The 22,573-nt window shown below is 39.6% G+C and overlaps 1 protein-coding gene across 2 annotated transcripts in view; it reads left to right on the top strand.

Annotated features, from left to right (window-relative positions):
- Positions 1-22,573, top strand: part of ythdc1 (YTH N6-methyladenosine RNA binding protein C1) — a 94,948-nt gene that overhangs the window by 5,612 nt on the left and 66,763 nt on the right. For both annotated transcript variants that reach the window (XM_051689332.1, XM_051689329.1), the window contains exon 2: positions 10,936-11,037. In XM_051689332.1, coding sequence (XP_051545292.1) covers positions 10,936-11,037 — 102 coding nt within the window. The remainder of the gene's footprint in view (positions 1-10,935; positions 11,038-22,573) is intronic.

The raw sequence follows: 22,573 nt of genomic DNA, 5'->3' as shown, positions 1-22,573 counted from the left end.
GTTTAAACTCTCAGTAGATTGCTGCTGCTCTAGCTGGATCCGCACGTTAGTGCAACTTCAAAGTAAAAGCACTTCATGTACACTATGAGTAAATGCCATATTCACTGTGTACTGTCTGTACAATTGGTTTGATTGGAATGTAAACAGATATGAGTACAACATTTGTACACGTTATGAGCCGGTAATAAAGTTTACATGCAATGTGAAATCGGGGGGTGAAGGTAAAAAAAAATCTGTGTGCCGATCAGTTTTTGCTCAACCAGCTAATCATATTGGATTATGTATATGTATAGTTTCTCTCTAGATTTTTTTTTTTTTTTCACCACTAAATAACATTGAAAGGATTTTTTTCCTTGATACAATCACTTTAGCTTGCTCTCTGGTAGTGGTGCACTGATCAGGAAATTTGAGGCCGACACCGATCACAGATTTTTTAACATTAAGATCGTTATATTCTGCAGTTATGTTTATGCCCACACAGTAAAACTACATTAATTGTGAATTGCTGACATTTATATGTATTGAAAACGGTTATGAATAGTTCTGTTGTCAATATCAATGGTCATTGTGATAAAAGATGAGGGCATCACACACAGCAGAGATATGTTGAAAAATAAGAAAGTTGTCTATTACTAGTGCCAAAACTGCTTGTGAGGAAACATTAGTATTTATGATTTTTTTACCGCCTTTGGCGTTTTGTTGCAATACAAATCACTAATTATTAAGCAAATGTGTGAAGACGCGGTGCCGTTATTTAAGGTTAAGCAGTTATAGCTGTTATTAGTGGCATTGCGACCAGCATCAGTCTGATTTAATTGGGATCCTCAATTCAATTGGGAATATCACTGAGATGAGTGACTGATGAGATGTTGAGAGCACCTGGAGACTCTAGAAAATGGGCAGCTTCATATTTATACACATGTTATTCTTACACATGTTTTAAAATAAACCAGCATATTCATCTAAATTACAGCGTGTCTGAAAGTTTAAATCTGTGAATGCTTAGAATTGCCACCAACTCACCGTCCAGTGGCCACACTGTATGCTTCAAGTAGGGGTGCACCGATCGATCAGCCGCCAATCAAAATCAGTCGATATTCGTCTTAAATCCACGATCGGCTGATCGTGCCTAGAAAATGGTGTGTGTGATGACGTCATGCTTAAAAAAAAACACTTTGTCGCATACGTTTTGGATTATCACAGAAGAAATCTGCCCTTAAGCCGTTTCCGTACAGAAATGTGTGTATATCGCTAATTGTGTACCTTTCGCCTCCCAGATGTCCCTAATTCCCCCCCCCCGAAATCTTTGTAAAATGGGAGTATTGAGACAATTCATTGAAATTAGGGATGCACCGATACCACTTTTTCTCTTCTGATCCAATTCCAATATCGGAAATCTCAGTATTGGCCGATACCAGTGTTATTTATTTGCATAATCAGTTTAGAATATCTTTACATTATTGTGTGGAACTAATTGGGAGTACTCTTTAATATGTAAAGAAACACAAACCTCTAACTACACATTATTTCAATATAAATGTATAGCTTATTAAGAAACACTTTATTATTAACTAGTATACTAGATAATGTAGCAGCAATATTAACTAATTCCAGTCTTCAAATCTTCAGTAGAAAAGAAACCAATGTTTTATTTTTGTCTTTTTTTAAATTTTTTTTTATATATAAATGTTTCAACCTGCATCTGGACTTAAAAGGATTCAGATCTCTTTTTTGTTCTATTTAGTTGTAAGACATCAGTCCACTTTTCATTCACACAGTTATTTTTTGGAACCCATTCAACTTAAATATTGTTATAAATTGTAAAAAATACTAATGATGACAATAATAATAATAATAATAAATTGTTATTGGTTGGAGGAAGCTTTCCGTTCTTTAATGATTCCGTATAAACTTATAGCAAAAGTGGAGCCAGTTCTGTAGCATAGGATCTAAAAAATTCTGCGGCAAAACCATCTGACCCCGGAGCTTTGCCAGTAGGTAGGGACTTAATTATCTCGTCAAGCTCCTCCAAGGTTATCTCAAAATCAAGAGAGTTTTTTTGCTCAGTTGTCAATTTAGGAAGATCTAATGGTTCCACAAAGTTTCTAATATCTTCATCAGTAGACTAAGACGTGGAACTATAAAGATCAAGATAGAATTCTTTAAACGCATTATTAATATCAATGGCTGAGGTAAAAATTTCACCACCAGCAGATTTCACTGAGGGAATGATAGAAAGAGACTCTCTCTGCTTTATACAGGTGCATCTCAATAAATTAGAATGTCTTGGAAAAGTTCATTTATTTCAGTAATTCAACTCAAATTGTGAAACTCGTGTATTAAATAAATTCAGTGCACACAGACTGAAGTAGTTTAAGTCTTTGGTTCTTTTAATTGTGATGATTTTGGCTCACATTTAACAAAAACCCACCAATTCACTATCTCAACAAATTAGAATATGGTGACATACCAATCAGCTAATCAACTCAAAACACCTGCAAAGGTTTCCTGAGCCTTCAAAATGGTCTCTCAGTTTGGTTCACTAGGCTACACAATCATGGGGAAGACTGCTGATCTGACAGTTGTCCAGAAGACAATCATTGACACCCTTCACAAGGAGGGTAAGCCACAAACATTCATTGCCAAAGAAGCTGGCTGTTCACAGAGTGCAAGCATGTTAACAGAAAGTTGAGTGGAAGGAAAAAGTGTGGAAGAAAAAGATGCACAACCAACCGAGAGAACCGCAGCCTTATGAGGATTGTCAAGCAAAATCGATTCAAGAATTTGGGTGAACTTCACAAGGAATGGACTGAGGCTGGGGTCAAGGCATCAAGAGCCACCACACACAGACGTGTCAAGGAATTTGGCTACAGTTGTCGTATTCCTCTTGTCAGAGGCGTCTTACCTGGGCTAAGAAGAAGAAGAACTGGACTGTTGCCCAGTGGTCCAAAGTCCTCTTTTCAGATGAGAGCAAGTTATGTATTTCATTTGGAAACCAAGGTCCTAGAGTCTGGAGGAAGGGTGGAGAAGCTCATAGCCCAAGTTGCTTGAAGTCCAGTGTTAAGTTTCCACAGTCTGTGATGATTTGGGGTGCAATGTCATCTGCTGGTGTTGGTCCATTGTGTTTTTTGAAAACCAAAGTCACTGCACCCATTTACCAAGAAATTTTGGAGCACTTCATGCTTCCTTCTGCTGACCAGCTTTTTAAAGATGCTGATTTCATTTTCCAGCAGGATTTGGCACCTGCCCACACTGCCAAAAGCACCAAAAGTTGGTTAAATGACCATGGTGTTGGTGTGCTTGACTGGCCAGCAAACTCACCAGACCTGAACCCCATAGAGAATCTATGGGGTATTGTCAAGAGGAAAATGAGAAACAAGAGACCAAAAAATGCAGATGAGCTGAAGGCCACTGTCAAAGAAACCTGGGCTTCCATACCACCTCAACAGTGCCACAAACTGATCACCTCCATGCCACGCCGAATTGGGGCAGTAATTAAAGCAAAAAGGAGCCCCTACCAAGTATTGAGTACATATACAGTAAATGAACATACTTTCCAGAAGGCCAACAATTCACTACAAATTTTTTTTTTTTATTGGTCTTATGATGTATTCTAATTTTTTGAGATAGTGAATTGGTGGGTTTTTGTTAAATGTGAGCCAAAATCATCACAATTAAAAGAACCAAAGACTTAAACTACTTCAGTCTGTGTGCATTGAATTTAATACACGAGTTTCACAATTTGAGTTGAATTACTGAAATAAATGAACTTTTCCACGACATTCTAATTTATTGAGATGCACTTGTATATCTAGCCAAAAGATTCCCTGCTTTGTCACCTGACTCAAAGTATGACTGTCTTGCCTTGAATAACCAAAACTCCACTTTCCGCGGCAAAATAGGATTATACCTATATTTCAATCCGGTCAATTCTCTGAGGCCATCAGATGACATAAGGCGCTTCAGCTCTGCCTCGGCAATTTTAATATTTCCTTCCAACTCCACGAATTCTTGTGCTTTGGATTTTTTGGTGAATGAGGCATACTGTATGATCCGACCACTAAGAACCGCCTTAAGTGCCTCCCAAGCCACGCCCACAGAGGATACTGAAGACCAGTTGGTCTCCATATAAACATTGATTTCAGTCTTTAACATTTGTTGGAAATCAGGATTTTGCAAAAGGGACACATTAAGGCGCCAACTATATGATTTCTTTTTATCTGTATATGGCAACACCTCTAAACTCACCAGGGCATGATCTGAGACTAAAATGTTTCCAATTGAGCAATCAACAACAGATGAAATGAGGGATCTGGATATAAAAAAAAAAATCTGTTCTGGAATAAATCTTATGGACTGATGAAAAAAATGTATAGTCCCTCCCAGATGTGTTCAAAAGTCTCCAAATATCCATATGACCAAGATTTTTACACATCCTGTGAAGCGTAAATGTAGCTCTAGGGGGTTTACACACTTTTGCTTCACTGTGATCAAGGTCTGAGTCCATCAAAAGTCTCCTCCCAATATTATATCATGAGGGGTGCCAGCGGCTTGCAGCATCCCTTCAAGATCTATAAAAAAGCCCTGATCATCAGCGTTAGGTGCGTAAATATTAGCCAAAATCAATCTTTGCCCTTGACTTTCAGCTAAAACAATAATGACTCTCCCTAATTTATCTTTAGTCTGTTTGAGACATTTGAATTGTAGATGTTTATTTACCAATATAATGACTCCCTTGCTCTTACTTGAGCCAGCACTAAAGAAAACATGTCCACCCCATATCTTCCCAAATCTTTCAGCTTCCTGCGGGGAGAGATGTGTTTCTTGAAGAAACAATATCATATTTCTTACGTTTAAGAAAAGTAATAACCTTCCTTCTTTTTATGGGGTGCCCCAACCCATTTACATTCCATGTGGAGAGAGATAGTACACTCATATTAACAACTGACATATTGATATAATAAAAAAAAAAACTGTGTGTTAAAAACAAAATTATACAGACCACATTCCTCATTAGTGAAACAATCAAACCCCGAACTTCCCCCCGAACAAAACAAACAGAAAAAAGAAAAACGTGCGCATTATCCCCGCGCACGAAAGTGCCAACTGGCGACAATCCCTCTAAACTCAAAAGGTCCATGAACGCCCACAAGTCCCCACGACAACTTTGCTATCGGATTGCTCAAATTACATAACAGAAAATACTTTGTAAAATAAACCCCAGCAAATAGGAAGAATGAACACAAAGAATGTGTAGATTCATTCACAGAACTGTCTCAAAGATGTGATCTTCCACAAAACAAATTCCATCTTATATAAAACCGTTCAGATTCCTCGGACAGACAAACAAATGATCAGTGAGCCAGCTGTTATGAGTTCAACGGATGACGTATTCATTCAATGTCCCATAAAAAAAACTCAACAAAACAAACTACAGCCAGCAGGAGGAATAAGCACGAAGAACGAACAGATTAATCCACAGCTGTTCCAAAGGAGTGTTATTCAATAGAACAAGTTCCAGCCGCTAGGCGGAGCCAACACAAAAAGAAACAAAATCGGCATCCCAGTTCCCCTGGTGATTGAGTCAATTCACTCGGAGGCCGCACAAAACTACATACCATGACTTACACAATCCGTCAACTTTATAAAAGACATCCTTTGTGTGAGCATGTAGATATTTTGCGGTCATCTGTAGTGTCTATCCTCAATTTGTCCGGGAACTTCAATGCAAAAGTTTCTTTAAGGAAAAGTGTAATTCACAAAACAAGCTCCAGCCGCACGGTGGAGCCAACGCAAAAAAAACAAAATGTCGCCCAGCTTCCTCGAGTAAGTACAGTGAGTCCACCCACTCACATGAGAAATATCTACTGGTTTACTCAGACATTGATTCAATAAAAGACATTGCCTGATTTGGACATGTAAATACTTTGCGACCGTTTTTCGTTTCTATTCTCAGTTTGGCTGGAAACATCAGAGCAAACGAGATCTTTTTCTGATGTAAGAGTTTCTTGCATTCCTTGAACCGATCGCATTTCTGTCTTGTTGAACTCGCAAAGTCCGGGAACAAGAAAATATTATGGTTCTTCCAAGAAAGCTTCCCTTTGCTCCTCGCCTGGCGCAACACCAGATCTTTATCAGATGATCTCAGAAATCTGGCCAGGATTGATCGGGGCCTGTCTTCCTCAGCAGATCTGCGAGCCGGGACACTGTGAGCTCGCCCGATTTCCAGCTTGTGGCCTGTTATGTCGAGCAGACTTGGGAAGAACTCGTCTAGGAATTTCACCATATCTCTGCCCTCCTCATGCTCAGGAATTCCAACAATTCGAACGTTATTCCTGCGGCTTCTATTCTCAAGATCTTCAATCTTGTCAAGGAGATGTTCCAAATCAACTATGGTCACGGACAGATTAGCCTTTAATTCCCTCTCCGAAGATTCCAGAAAATCGATTCGTTTTTCAACGTCAGTCACTCTTGTGACTAGCTCAGAGAATTTTATTTCCATCGGCGTAATCGATCGATCGTATTACAACGAGATCCTCCAAGTCAGCATGAATCTTCGTCAACATCACCGACATGTTGGACAACTGACGCTGGATTCCTTCTCCCGCTGCGCCATCCAAATCGAGTCCCCGGTCTATAGGTCTGTCGGGGCTTTCATCCTGAAAACGTAAGTGTCTTTTAATGTCTCCAGAGCCCGAGGATTTTGACTACTTTGCCATGTTTTGCATCAAAGAGCAAATGTGTAACTGGGTGTATCAAATTCACCAGATTATAACATGAAAATAATAAAAAATTTAGCAGAGTGCGCAGAGCTCGTCGCTCACACGTCTGCTCCTTGCATGGCGTCACATGACCCCTCATGATAACTTCTGTTGAATTGATGGTTGTTATTGAATGAGTAGATCAGAGTATGTTAAAGATATAACACAATTATGGAAGTATTGATATCAAGTTTGTTTTTACATTCCTTGAGTATTAGGTGGTGTTTTCAGATTTAAAGAGCATAGACTCATGTTGATGTGTTATTAACTTGGCACTTCTCTGCACACTGTGGGCCCTCTGTGGCCCCCTCCTTTAAAAATGTCTAAATCCACCCCTGGGTCACACTACACTTCACTACACTATGCTCCATTCACTCTGTCAAATGCATCCGAACGCGGGGGACAGGAAATGCAAGCTCATGCTAAGAAATTTCGTACGATGCTGCATACCCAGATGTTCTTTTAATTACTGAGCGAACAACCTCTGAGGTTCTATCATAGGAGAGAGCGGAATGGTCAACTAGCGTGTTACAACAGTAAGTCACCGTTTGTGGATAACATACAAATGAATGGGGAGAGCCATAAACTGACACCTACCTGTTGCAAAATTGTCTGTGTCTTCTCTTATAAAACAGCAGTTTTATCATAGTAAACTCCACACATAGTTCATTTCAAAAGGATTGTTTAATTTAAAACATTTTGAAGATTAACGGACAGGCGGTTAATTCATTAAGTGTTGAGCTGTTTCCTTACAAAAGCAGTTTATTCAGCACACTGAAGCATCTCCTCTATAGATATCAATTTTTTATGCTAAACTTGTAGGCTCCCCTTTTTAGAAGGGTTCTGGTGTACCAAAGTTCAAGATAAGTGAACTCTGAACCGTGAGTTTGTACGACGAGAGGATGTGTGACCAATAGTAGATCAAAACGTCACACCCTGACCTCTTGGCTCAATATAAAGAATACATATTTTAAAGCTGCATGTTTTATTGTTGCAGAAAAGTGAGTAGACAATATATTTTAGTATTTTTAATAAAGTATTATTTGTGATTTGTGATGTATTATTAACTTACACCAGAAGCCCTTCCGCGTGACATCCAACGGACCAGGATATGATTGTCATGCAGTAGAGCTTCTGGTTTTAGTAAAGAAAACTTCACAAAAAAAAGTTCAAATGTACCATCTACTCAATTTCCACCAACAATAAAAACACAGGTTTGAAAAATGTATCCTTTGAATTGAGCCAAGAGGTCTGTGTGTGTCGTTTCGATCTTCTGTTGGTTACGTGTGTTTCTGTAGTGCAGATTCGCTGTTCAGTATCGTACGAAATTTCTTCACATGCGCTTTAGTTTCCAGTCTCCCATGTTCAGATGTGTTTGAATAGGAGTGAATGGAGTGGGAAGTGTAGTGTGACCACTTCTTGAGGGCGCTTCTACACACTACGGAGAGCTCAGATGGAGTGTTTGACGCTTGGGACTGCGAAACGTCCGTTTGGAAGGTGTGTACCACACAGGGAAGGAGGCGGTCACGGATAGAAATGGCCATTTATCTTCTTGACAATGTACCAGTAAACATTTAAATTCTTCTCTCTCCACAATTACCATCTTTTTAGCCTGACAGAGAATGATAATAGAGGACAGGGAATGAATACACCGCATGTATGAGTTTGTCCGCCATGTTTTTCAATTTCACAGCGCAACTAGTCCTGCTTCCCATTGGTCAACGGATGCCTACATCATGGTGCGTTGCAGCAAAAGTTGAAATGTTCTCAACTTTTGGATGCATGATGGCGCTTCACTATCAGAAACCCTTGGATTTTCCCTCTCCATCCTTCTGAAGCACCACGCCCATTGAGATCAAAGCATTCGCAGCATTCTCTGACGCAGCGTAAACTAGTGTCTGGGCACCCCGAGTCATAAGCACAGTTTGCGCAGACCATACGCGAGCGGCCCCAATTTTCTCTACACGTAAATATTCTGTCCATCGTAACATTATCTTTCTAACAAACTCTAGACCGCTGTCAAACGCAACTCCTCGCATGCCCACAAATGAAATTTCGTCACACTCGTAGTAAAAATATTTAGTCAGTGAACAGCATAGTGCATACTGTAGCAAAGAGGCACACTATTTTACCCACAGACAAAAAGTTGTTTATTTGTGCATATCATAGAATTACAGATGTAATAAACAGATGTGGCTTATTTGTCGTGTTTTTTTTTTTCATTAAACATAAACAGAATATGAGAAACTGTTACACAAGTTTAATTTGAGCAAATTAGAGCCCGACCGATATGGGATTTTTGAGACCGATACTGATTTTAGAGAGGGAAAATTCCCCGATTACAGATATGGTGGCCGATATATTTAATTTTTGAGCTGGAATGAAAACGGATTTTTCACTGATACGACTATGCAACTCAGAAATACTGAGAAGGTACTCAGAAGGCTGTTTTCCTAAATATTTTTATCAAAGAATATTTGACATTATTATTATACATTGTCAACAAATTCTAGAAATGAACACTGAGAAAATAAAGAATAAATAAAAATACAGTAAATAGCTTAATAAACATCAGTACTGTATGTTTAGTATAAGTCAGTTGCTGACCATTTAAATAAAAATACAATAAATAGCTAAATAAACATCAGTACTGTATGTTTAGTATCAGTCAAATGCTGACCATTAAAATAAAGAATAAATAAAAATAAAACAAATAGTTAAATAAACATCAGTACTGTTTAGTATCAGTCAAATTCTGACCATTAAAATAAAGAATAAATAAAAATAAAATAAATAGCTAAATAAACATCATTATTACTGTTTAGTATCAGTCAAATGCTGACTATATTAATACTGACGAGATAAACAGCGGCAGCCGTGTTACACCATATTCTGCTATACAAGTTCAGGGGAAACTTTCAACGGTTGAAAACCAGATTTTAAATGTTAAATTTTATAAATGACAAAACGGGAATTGTTCGGTTGAAGGGGGTACCAAACTGTGAATCCTAAACAACAGTTTGGTGAATACATGTTTACTCATTAGCTTCCACTCAGCTGACAACAATGAAAGTATCTACGTGATTAGCTAGTTAGCTATAAGCTCGTTGTCATAGAGAGTAAAAGACGGACGTTGTTTATTTTACTTTCCAGCATTGTGTCTCACCAACTAGGTAATAACATAGCGTGAATTCAACACTCAACAGACAAAATTCACCACTGCACCTTGTCTGCTGAGCTGCAAAAAGATGCTCTGATGTTTACCTTTCAGTCTGCTACATTACTGACTGCACTGACAAACTATAGCTGGCTAACAGCAAACAGACATGAGTGACATAGAGGGACAAGGTTAATGTTATATTAGTTATATTGAAAAGGGAAAATGATGGGGTAGTTTTTTATTAAGTTTCCAGTATGTATTTAACAGACTAGTTAACAACTTATCGTGATGACACCGCTAAACTCCGCCCTGTCTGCAGAGCCACCGTCAGTTCAGCTCTTTAAACAGTGGAGTCGGAGCACGCTCTGCTGGACAAACTACATAATGACACCAATTCTAAAGCATTGTTTTCTGCATTATTTGTTCTGAAAAAAAGTTTTCATATCGGTAAAATATATGCCGCTACGATATATTGGTGAAAGGCAAATATCGACCGATAATATCGGCCGACCGATATATCGGTCGGGCACTACTCCTGATTAAAGTATGCTGTGATTAGCAGTAGCGGTTCTAGCAGGCTGCCGCCCCGGGCAGCTGCCCATTTCGCCCATACCTAAATCCGCCCCTGGTGATAAGATGCGTAGATGCTGTGGTAATCTTCACGCTGGAGCGGTCTGACATGCTGCTGAACGGCTGAAGGGAAGTCGGGCATCTGCTCCCGGGTCCCAATGCCAGCCGCATGCACCCTCTGTCAGTGCGACTTGTACACAGATGCGATCTGTTTTTTTCTCTCAACAACGCAATTTTGACCCAATGCGACTTTATTTCTGGAAAATAAAGTATACTTTGGCCTTAAGTCTGTCCCTCACAGCCTTGTTTTCATCACCATCAAAAATCAGTTGTGCCACTTGTATGAATAATGTCCATTTAATAAATAAATAAATAATAATAAAAAAAAAAACAATAAACTTGCAGTAATTTAAATAGTTTAACACAAAGTGCTTTGATTTTCAGATGGGGAACTGAATGTGCTGGAAGACATTTTGACTGATGCTCCTGACCAGGATGATGAGCTCTACAACCCAGAGAGTGAACATGATGTAAATGAGAAAAAAGGTACATGTCCATTGATTTGGAGAAAACCATTTTAAAAAGCAGCATTGCCACATTAAGCATTGTGGTGGGAATCTTTATGCACCTCACGATTCAATCCAATTCCGACTGTGGGAGTCACAATCCGATTCCTAAAAGGGGATGTTACTTCAGAAATGTATCAAGCACCTTGTATGTGCTATTCCATCTGTTTCTATCCACTCAAGCTCTCTCTATTCCATTGGCTGTTGCTCATTGCTGGTCTCTCGCTCTTCAGGACAATGCTCACACCTGAAGACTCAAGTTGGAAATTCATCATAGTGTTTGGGACTTTTAGTCACAGAGCAAAGGCATTGGGAAGCAGGAGACAAAAAAATTCAATAAAAATATCACCCATGTCTCCTGAAATGCAGTCCCATCATTATCTTCATTATTTTTATTTTTTTATTCCTGTTCTGTGCAAATCAGTGCAATAGCAGATGCAAGTCCTTCTTTCATGTTGTTTTTTGACATGTTATTACAAATAAACACTCCCATTGCTAATTATTTGTGAATTAATTTTGGGATTTTATTTTCATTTGGGCATGAATGGTTGTGTGATTGATACGTATTATCATCCAGCAATGTTTAGTTAGCTGCTGTCGACAGAATCGCCGTGTTTTGTTTATGCGCACCTATGTGGCTGCTGTTAAACAGTGCACGCTCTTTCTGGACTGTAATGTACAGGATATCCCGAGACCTTAAGGCTGATGAGAGAAACTCAATGAAGAGAAAGACTGGAAAATGTGAATGAGTGAAGACACATACCTCTGTTTGTGTTATTTGCACCAGGAGGAGACCGACACATCACACATGCGCTATTGATCACGTCAATAACAACTAGTTTTTCAGTTTGGTTCCGTACACACTTCGTGGCAATTTTAAAAATGTGGTTGTCACTGGTGTAAATTAATGAAGTGTGTGTGTACTGTAGGGGGTAACAGCTGGGTCCTCAATATTGATATTGAAGAATAAAACTCAGAGTCAGGCTTTGCAGTAATCAAATTAGAGAGATTTTACTGATTGTTCTCTGCAGGTTCAATAGGCATCTCAAGTTGATGGGATACAACAGTTAGAAAGACAGGAAGTCGAAGTGAAGTTTTACAAACTTTCAATTATAGCAATTATAGTCTGTAAAGGGGTTAGAGGGAAAGGAGGAGGTGAGCACCGGCTTGACAGTATAAATAATAGTTTAATAATAAACTTAAACATAAACACACAAACATAAGCACATACACATACCCTCCTTGCCTCGTGGACGGCGGTCTTCCCTCAACCCCTCCGCGTTTCTGGCGGCCGGCAGGGCACTCCTCCGCCCCGGGGTCGGGGAGTCTAGTCCCTCCTCGCCTTGTCGACGGCGGCCGTTCCCCGCGGGCAACTCCGTCCCCCGGCGGATGGCAGTGGAGCTCCCCTGGGTGGACGGCAGTGTCGAGGACTCTACAACGGGCATCCCTCCTCCCTCCCGGGTTTTGGCACCAGTGTAAAGGGGTTAGAGGGAAAGGAGGAGGTGAGAACCGGCTTGACAGTATAAATAATAGTTTAATAATAAACTTAAAAACACACAAACATAAGCACATACAGGCAGCTACCTGTAATTCTCTCTCTCTCCGGAACTGCCGTCTCCGGTCGCCTTTATCCCTCGCTCGCCTCATTCAGGCTGATTGGGGTCCAGCGTGTGTCATTCTGGCTCGGCTACATATGCAAATTACATTAAGGGTGTCATCGTACCACAATTTCTAGCATTCTGGTAGGTCAAGTACTTCAAACATTTTAACATATTACATGGACTGTTTCTGTCTTTGTGTGAACAATAATTGTTAGCCACAACATGAATCGAGGTCCCATCCTTGGTTTAAACCAACTTATGGTCAGATGGCTGGTGGCATTGTCATGCTGGAGGGTCATGTCAGGATGAGCCTGCAGGAAGGGTACCACATGAGGGAGGAGGATGTCTTCCCTGTAACGCATAGTGTTGAGATTGCCTGCAATGACAGCAAGCTCAGTCCGATGATACTGTGACACACCGCCCCAGACCATGACGGACCCTCCACCTCCAAATCGATCCCGCTCCAGAGTACAGGCCTCGGTGTAATGCTTAATTAATAATTATAATTTTCTTTATTTATCACACATTATACATTTGCACATATACAGTGAAATTCTTCTTTTTCACATATCCCAGCTAGGCTGGGGTCAGAGTGCAGGGTCAGCCATGATACAGCGCCCCTGGAGCAGATAGGGTCAAGGGCCTTGCTCAAGGGCCCAACAGTGGCATCTTGGCAGTGCTGGGGCTTGAACCCCTGACCTTCTGATCAGTAACCCAGAGCCTTAACCGCTGAGCTACCACTGCCCTTAGTCGCTTATTCTTTCGACGATAAACACGAGTCCAACCATCACCCATGGTGAGACTAAACCGTGACTCATCAGTGAAGAGCACTTTATGCCAGTCCTGTCTGGTTCAGCGAAGGTGGGTTTGTGCCCTTAGGTGACGTTGTTTCCGGTGATGTCTGGTAAGGACCTGCCTTACAACAGGCCTACAAGCCCTCAGTCCAGCCTCTCTCAGCCTATTGAGGACAGTCTGAGCACTGATGGAGGAATTGTGCGTTCCTGGTGTAACGCAGTTGTTGTTGTCATCCTGTACCTGTCCCGCAGGTGTGATATTCGGATGTAACAATCCTGTGCAGGTGTTGTTACATGTGGTCTGCCACTGCGAGGACGATCAGCTGTCCTTCCTGTCTCCCTGTAGCGCTGTCGTAGGCATCTCACAGTACGGACATTGCAATTTATTGCCCTGGCCACATCTGCAGTCCTCATGCCTCCATGCAGTATGCCTAAGGCATGTTCATGCAGATGAGCAGGGACCCTGGGCATCTTTCTTTTTGTGTTTTTCAGAGTCAGTATAAAGGTCTCTTTAGTGTCCTAAGTTTTTATAACTGTGACCTTAATTGCCTACCGTCTGTAAGCTGTTAGTGTCTTAACGACCGTTCCACAGGTGCATGTTCATTAATTGTTTATGGTTCCTGAAAAAGGGACGTTTCTTTTTTTTTTGCTGAGTTTAGAATCAAATGGTTATAGAATAGTTGATTAATTATATAATAATTATAACAGATACATATGTTTGTGAATAAATACAAGATACAGTAAATGAATATGCTCCAGAAGCAGGCTAAATGAGTAATCATGGTTACTGCACTCCTGGCATGGGCCAGACCTTCAGTCACCCCTCAGATTACATACATGTTACTTGTACCTTATAGTAAAAGAAAAATAGAAAATTGATTAATATAATAACAATAAAAGAAGACGATAATAGATAAGGTATGACTTGTCAAAATAAAAGGATTTAGAAAATCCACCCCTTCACTCCCCCCTTATTTTGCCTAGATTACTACCTTATAGTGGTTTTAGGCAAAATCTCTTGAATAATATTAATTCTAAATACCAATTCTGTGGTATAATCAAACTTTACTCTTAAACATATCTTGAATCAACACTGGCTTGAAATGAAACAGACAATAACAGAAACAAATAAAAACAGAACATCTACTACACAGACTATTTTACTGCTCATTACACATCAGTGAGATAAATTTGAATCAGTACTACAAAAATCTGTTACTACAATTTATCAGGACTCATTTTAAAATCAGTTTGTATAGGTTAGTACATAAAATAGAAAATATGTCAGGTACAGTAAAAACAATAATTTTCAACAAGAGCACGCAAACACATCACTATGAAGTAACATCCTCAAAGGGAAGATACAGTTCAACTAACAAATCCCAGGCAATTAAATCACAATGTAAAACAAGGAATACATTATATTCCAAAACAAAACAAATACCTTCCACTTAAACTGAATAAGTGATCAATGAAATAGTTGCACTCACATGTAAATTTGTTCTCCAAACATACTTAAACACATAGTAAAATAAAAAACAAAACAAAAAAATTATTCTCCAAACAATTAATCATGGGTTCTTTCATTTAGATATCAAGACTTTACAGTGTTCACTTTAAGATTGTTCAAGATGTAATTCTCAAAATTTCCAAAGTAAAGGTCAAATTCCTCTTAAAACAAAAATATTTTACTCAAATTTTTGGTACTTAAAAATTACTTCTTTTGACTTAACCCCTGTACCTGAATTGAAGCTTTTCTTATTTCCTTTATTTTCTCAAGCTTCATCTAAAACCTCATAAAAATGGGAATATGAAAACAAATAAAAACTTGAAGAGTATAAACATTCTTCTGGAATTTTACCAAACACCATTTCCATAATAAAGGGAAAAAGTATCGTAATGAGTGTAACATAAACATCAAGGCAACATATAATGTTAACCCTCTGGATCTCATAAACTGGACCAGACAGAACGTAAAACAGACACATGAATGTGACGTTTTCACATTTAAGGTTTGCTTTACATACTCAAGTTACAAAATAGAATTTGGTTTTGGAAACATTTGTCAGTTTCACCTTTTTTTAAACTAATTTATCTTTCCTATTTCTTAAACAATTCTATTTAAATTGTTATAAACAAACAAGACAAGCAGTCTTAATCTTTAGGCACCACCATGTTTTTTTTTTTCATTCTTCATTATTATTAAAACGTAAATGAGTTCAATAGAAAAGTAAATCATCTTTTAATTTTAATTATTCATCATACAAACATTATAATGTTTACTACTTAAAGTCTCCTAAGTCAGGCACTCCTTTGTCTGTGACGGTTCTCAATAGCCAACCTCCAAAACCAACCTATAAATAATGTTTGGTCTTTTAACACTGTGATAAGCTGTTTTAGTAATGTGGTAAATAAAATGCAGTCAGGTTGCATGGAACTCACAATTTTTGGGCAGATTTCCTCTAGACCTCCCTTTCCTGATGCTTTCGGCCTAAAAGCATCCATCCACTTCCCATATCACACCTCCCTTCTTGGGCAGGTTTCCAGGGCAGTGATGCCCTGCCTTAGGTTGCCCCCCCTTTTGGCCATTGGAGAGTCTTACCCATCATTGGGTCATCACCTCTTGCCACTGGTTACTGCTTTGTTCCCTCTGGCAATCTCTGATAATTGGGCTTTAGGAAAGAGAGATTCTCTTTTGTTTTGGGGAGTATCACTTGAGAACTGTCACAGCCAATGGAAACATCTGCAACTGCTTAAATATGGAGACATTTCAAAACATGGTTAAATTCACAAAGCATTATTCAAAATTTAAAAAAAAAATCTATTAAAAATGTCCAAATTAAAAGTGAAATAACAATGCTAAAATTGAACTCATTTACAGATCATTCATTTCCATTCAGGTTGTATTTCTGCTACTTTAGCAAACGTCACAAAAGACCATGTATCATGGCGGGGACTAACATCAGAACAAAACAAAATAAAGGGTAGCCTCTGTCAAGCTTCTAGGAAGCTTAATTTAAAAACATCACCTTACTTCAGTAATAGTCTCTAGATTGTTTTGAACCTACATTTATTCTTTCAGATGAACATGCAACTGAATCTCTTATCTTTAGTATAAACACAACTTCAAATTGCCCTCTGAATATATAAAATCTTTAATCATGATGAGGAAAGCTGTTTGAACTTTCCTTCATATCACTGTGTCTAGCATTATTGTCAAGTCACATCATTTTCCATTTAAAAGAAAAGAAAATCAAAAGAAAATCAAACAATTTAGAGATGTGCCTTTAGCACACTTCAAAATCTGCTCTTGTGTTACTGTTTCAAGCAGACACTTATCAAACTTAAACTGAGAATGAGAGAGAGAGTAGGGCGGGGGAGAATTTCAGAGGGGGACATTCCAGTCTCTCTCGCTGTTTCTAATCTTATTACAGTTTGTAACGGGGTAAAAGGGAAAGGAGGCGGCGAGAACCGGCTTGAAAACATAAATAATCATTTAATGATTAACTTAAAGCAAAAGACATATAACACACACGCATACAGGACAGCTGCCTGTAGCTCTCTCTCTCCCGAACTGCCGCCTCCGGCCACCTTTATCCCTCTCGTGGGCTTGATTAGCCTGACTAGGGGCCGGGCATGCGTCATCACGGCCCGGCCCCGCCCTCCTCCTTGCCACACAGTTGTTCCTTCTTTTCATTTTAGAATCTCACAATAATATATTTAAGTTATTCTTCAACAGTGAAAATGGTGATAATTATCATCTCGCAAATCATTATCAAGTGTTTCCTTCAAACTTTTATTAAACTTCAAGAACATTTTCTCGGGGGCCTGGGTAGCTCAGCGAGTATTGACGCTGACTACCACCCCTGGAGTCACGAGTTCGAATCCAGGGTGTGCTGAGTGACTCCAGCCAGGTCTCCTAAGCAACCAAATTGCTAGGGAGGGTAGAGTCACATGGGGTAACCTCCTCGTAGTCGCGATTAGCGATTCTCGCTCTCAATGGGACGCTTGGTAAGTTGTGCATGGATCGTGGAGAATAGCATGAGCCTCCACGTGCGGAGTCTCCATGGTGTCATGCACAACGAGCCACGTGATAAGATGTGTGGATTGACGGTCTCAGAAGCGGAGGCAACTGAGACTTGTCCTCCGCCACCCGGATTGAGGTGAGTAACCACGCCACCACGAGGACCTACTAAGTAGTGGGAATTGGGCATTCCAAATTGGGAGAATAGGGGATTTAAAAAAACAAAAAAGACAACTTTTTTCAACACTTTAATAAAACAAAAACTTTGCCGCTCTTTTTCAAAATTCCCTTACATTAAACAAATTACTGAAGCCCTCTGTTCAAATAGAGCTTTACATTTCCAACAGCTATCTTTTAGCCTGTGTCATCTTATTATTAACATTATTTTTCTTTTAAGTCAATGAAATCTCTTAGGACTACTTTCAACATTCCTTACTCTTTCTCAGAAGGAACTTCCATTCTATCATATACAATAACACAAATCACCTTTTTAAACTAACAGAAGTGTTTTGAAATAATTGATCAGTAAAATACACTATGCCCTTTTAATTTCTCATGTCTCTTATATGATGAGTCAACTTTTTGCTAGAACAGTTGCTTGAACCTTTTATTCTCATCTCTACTTTTTTTATATCCTAATGTTTTAGCATCATTTAACAATAAGATTTTTCAGTTATTATTCTCTTATACTTACCAGCATTTCCTGACAAATTATTCAGTTAAATAGCAGAACCAAAATAAACTGTATGCCTCTAAAGTGATACTTTCATGGATTAATCTCAAAATGGAAATAGTAGTAATAGAAAAAGACACTCAATCCTCCTTTGTAACGGGAAGTCACGTGACTCCATGCGAGGTTCGGTAATGTGAACGGCGAGCTCTGCGCACTTTGCTAGTTTTAACACTATTAATGACGTAAACAGGTGAGATTCGATACGCTCTGTTCCATAACTGTTCTAGGAGGACAATATGTCAGAGAACTCAAAATCCTCGGGCTCTGGAGACATTAAAAGACACTTATGTGCTCAAGCTGACACCCTCGAGAAAGCCAGGGAGTCGATTTGGTTGGAGGTATGAGGGAAATTTGGCGAGAGATGTTGAACATGTCGGCAATGCTGAAGAAGGTCATTGCTGACTTGGAGGATCTTGCTGTAATACGTCGATCGATCACTGCCATGGAGACTAAATTCTCTGAGGTGGTTACAAGAGTGGGGGATGTCGAGAAACGGATCGATTATCTGGAGTCATTGGAAAGGGAATTATCTGCTAATCTGCTAGCGACCAAGGTGGATTTGGAGTGTGTCTGGGAGAAGTTGGAGGACATGGAGAACCGTAGCCGGTGGAATAATATCTGAATCGTCGGAATTCCCGAAGAGGGTCAGGATATAGTGAAATTCTTGGATGGGCTCTTTCCGAATCTGCTTGACGTTACAAGCCATAATCTGGAAATTGAGCGAGCTCACAGGGTACCGACTCGGCGATCCGCTGAGGATCAATTCTGGCCAAATTTCTGAGATAATCCAATACAGATCTTGTGTTATGCTAGGCGAAGAGTAAAGGAAGGCTTGGTTCCCAGACTTTGCTAATTTGACGAGAGAGAAATGTGATCTATTCAAGAAATGCAAGAAACCTTACATAAACGGAAGGTCACTTTTGCACTGTTATTCCCAGCCAAATTGAGAATAGATGCTAAGGATGGCTGTAAAACATTCACATGCCCACAACAAGCGATGCCCTTCATAAAGTTAACTGAGTGAGTTATTTTGTGGTACTCACTTTGCAGCTGAGTGGACCAACTCACTGAATATTCTCTTGACTGTTCAAGGAAACTGAGAGCCTTTTTTGTTTCTTTTTGTGCTGATTTCGCCTAGCGGCTGGTGTTTAGGACAGCTATGTGGATGAATCTACACGCCCTTTGTGTTTATTCCGCCTATTGGCTGGAGTTTGTTTTATAGATTATCATTTGTTGTGTAATTCTGTCTCACAAAATGTGTATAGAAACACCGGACTTGAGCAATCTGATGGCAGAGTTGGCACGGGGGCTCTCGTAGGCTTGCATGGGCTGTTTGAGTTTGGAGGGATGGATGCCAGTTGGCGTGTGCACGTTTTTCTTTTTTCTGTTTGTTTGGTTCTGGGGGAAGTTCTAATGTTGGAATGTGGTCTTTTATAATTTTGTTTTTGACACACAATCTATTTCTTCTTATGTCAAAATGTCAAATGTTAATATGTGTGGATTGTCTCTCTCCACATGGAATGTGAATGGGTTGGGGCACCCCATAAAAAGAAGGAAGGTTATTTTTCTTTTTAAGCGTAAGAAATATGATATAGTGTTTCTTCAAGAAACACATTTTTCCCTGCAGGAAGGTGGAAAATTTGGGAAGATATGGGGTGGGCATGTTTTCTTTAGTGCTGGTTCAAGTAAGAGCAGGGGAGTCATTACACTGATAAGTAAGCATCTACAATTCAAATGTCTCAGACAGAGTAAAGATAAATTAGGAAGAGTCATTATTGTTTTAGTTGAAATTCAGGGACAAAGTCTTATTTTGGCTAATATCTACGCACCTAACGTTGATGATCAGGGCTTTTTTGTTATAGATCTTGAAGGGATGTTGCAAGGCGCCGGCACCCCTCATGATATAATATTGTGAGGAGACTTTAATCTTTTGATGGACTCAGTCCTTGATCATAGTGAAGCAAAAGTGTGCAAGCCCCCTAGAGCAACATTGATGCTTCACAGGATGTGTAAAAATCTTGGTCTTACAGATATTTGGAGACTTTTGAATCCATCTGGGAGGGACTTTTTTTCATCAAGTCCTTACCTACAGGCAAGGCTCCGGGGCCAGACAGCTTTGCCGCTGTTTTTTTTAGATCTTATGCTTCAGAACTGGCTCCACTTTTGCTAGAAGTTTATATGGAATCATTAAAGAATGGAAAGATTCCGCCAACCATGATGCAGGCCCGGATCAGTCTGATTCTTAAAAAGGAAAAGATCCAAGTAGGGATGCACCGATCCGATACCTGGATCGGTATCTGCTCCAATACTGACGTTTTTAAACGGATCAGGTATCGGTCCGACGAGCCCGATCCAAATCCGATACTGTGTGTTAGTAATGTTCGTTACTGTCAAGCTCAAAAAATGACATAAAAGAGCCATTAAAACACAATTAAAGTAGTTCATATGACTCATGCATTTTATTCAAAGCCACTTAAAGATGTGCGATAGCTCTGTGCATCACAAAAGGCTGTGTTTAATAAGTAAATATATAAAATGCACGCGCAGCTCCAGCGCGTTATTGAATAGCGCTGCCTTCATAGCGGTGCGCAATATTTAAGTGCTAATCATGAACAACAGCTCAGATGTAGCTGCTCAATAGTTTGGTTCCCTTATAATATGCATTTAGAATGGCACCAGAGGTGCATTTTTACCAGAATTTGAATAAGAAGCAAATTAAACTACTGTGAACTTGCCTACAAACAGACACATACAGGACTTCCTGGAGAGTTCAGAATGTCAAAATAAAAGTGTGAGGGTTTAAAAAGTTAAAGGTGTCGTGGAGGCAGAGATATGAACTCAGTAGCAGTATATATGCAGTCCTTGATTAGCCACTAATGATATGCAGGTGCGTGTATTCAGAAGTCGGGGGAGAGTGAGCGCTGACGGCAGCGAGGAAGAAAAAGTGAGTGAGACCGGTGGATCCATGACAAAAGGTGCACGATTGAGATATATTACTATTATAATTTATTATTAACATTATTATCATTTGTTAACAAATGATAATAATATTTAAGTTGAATGTGTTCCAAAAAATAACTCTGTGAATGAAAAGTGAGCTGATATCTTACAACTAAATTGAACAAAAAAGAGACCTGAATCCTTTAAAGTCCAGATACAAGTTGAAAAACGGCTTCTTTTCTACTGATGACTTATACTGGAATTACTGTTAATTTTGCTGCTACATTATCCAGTATACTAGTTAACAATAACGTTTTTCTTAATAAGCTATACATTTATATTGAAATAATGTGTAGTTAGAGTTTTGTGTTTCTTTATATATTAAAGAGTACTCACAATTAGCTCCACACAATAATGTAAAGATATTCTAAACTGATTATGCAAAAAAAACAACACTGGTATCGGATCGGTATCGGCCGATACTGAGATTTCAGATATCGGAATCGGATCGGAAGAGAAAAAGTGGTATTGGTGCATCCCTAGATCCAAGCGAGTGTAAGAGTTACCATCCAGTTTCCCTGTGTTGAGCCTCATGTATTCAGATATAAGACAAAGGCAGGCCTAGTAAAACCTTACTGATAACAACCGTTTCAAAATAAAACAAAGGGAGTCCAAAACAGACTACGATTCCCATGAAGCCTCGCTCACTTTACACCTATGTGTGAAATTTTGAAGGATCGAACTCTCAACTCCTATTGGACAAGGCGCATGACAGAACGCACCCTCAACCATGACGTCATCGGGAATAGAAAAACCTCTGAGATCTTTCCAGCAACATAACATGCTGTGTGTAGATGCAGCTCTTTGCTGCTCTCAGGTGTAGCCTCGTTGCACGAGGAAGTAAAGTACGACTGTGGCCATACAATCTCCATCTCACTGGGCGAGTTGAGATTTCTCGCCGAACACGCTAACGGATCCGAAGGAGACCGCCGAGCAATCCGTTTCTTCATCTGTTTGCCTGCAGAAGTGAAAAAGATTTCTCTCTTCAACCGAGCCGACTTCGCTGATTTCTCCGCCAGCCCACCGAGAATCCGCAGCCGTACCGCCCACTGACAGAGCGAAGAAACTGCCTCCCGTCATCACCCGAGCTTCGAGGAACCAAGTCGGAGTTAAACGACGAACGAACACACATTTTACCCCTGTCCTCATACGATTCAAGTAAGAGGTTTACGTCTGGGAAGGGATAGATTATTATAGTGTGTTATTCTTGTGTATCAAGGTTATTGCTTGTTCAGTTACGGACCGCCGAGTCCGCTCATTGCTGCTAATAATACTCAAGGTATTACCGTAACATACTGTTACCACGCATGAGATTTGCTGTGTTGTAGTCCAACCATGTTGGACTGTTGTGAATTTCCGCCATC

The sequence above is a fragment of the Myxocyprinus asiaticus genome, chromosome 4 (assembly GCF_019703515.2).
Source record: "Myxocyprinus asiaticus isolate MX2 ecotype Aquarium Trade chromosome 4, UBuf_Myxa_2, whole genome shotgun sequence".
NCBI classification, from domain to species: Eukaryota; Metazoa; Chordata; class Actinopteri; order Cypriniformes; family Catostomidae; genus Myxocyprinus; species Myxocyprinus asiaticus.
The sequence above is the reverse complement of the archived record's forward strand: the minus strand, read 5'-3'. Positions and strand labels throughout refer to the sequence as shown.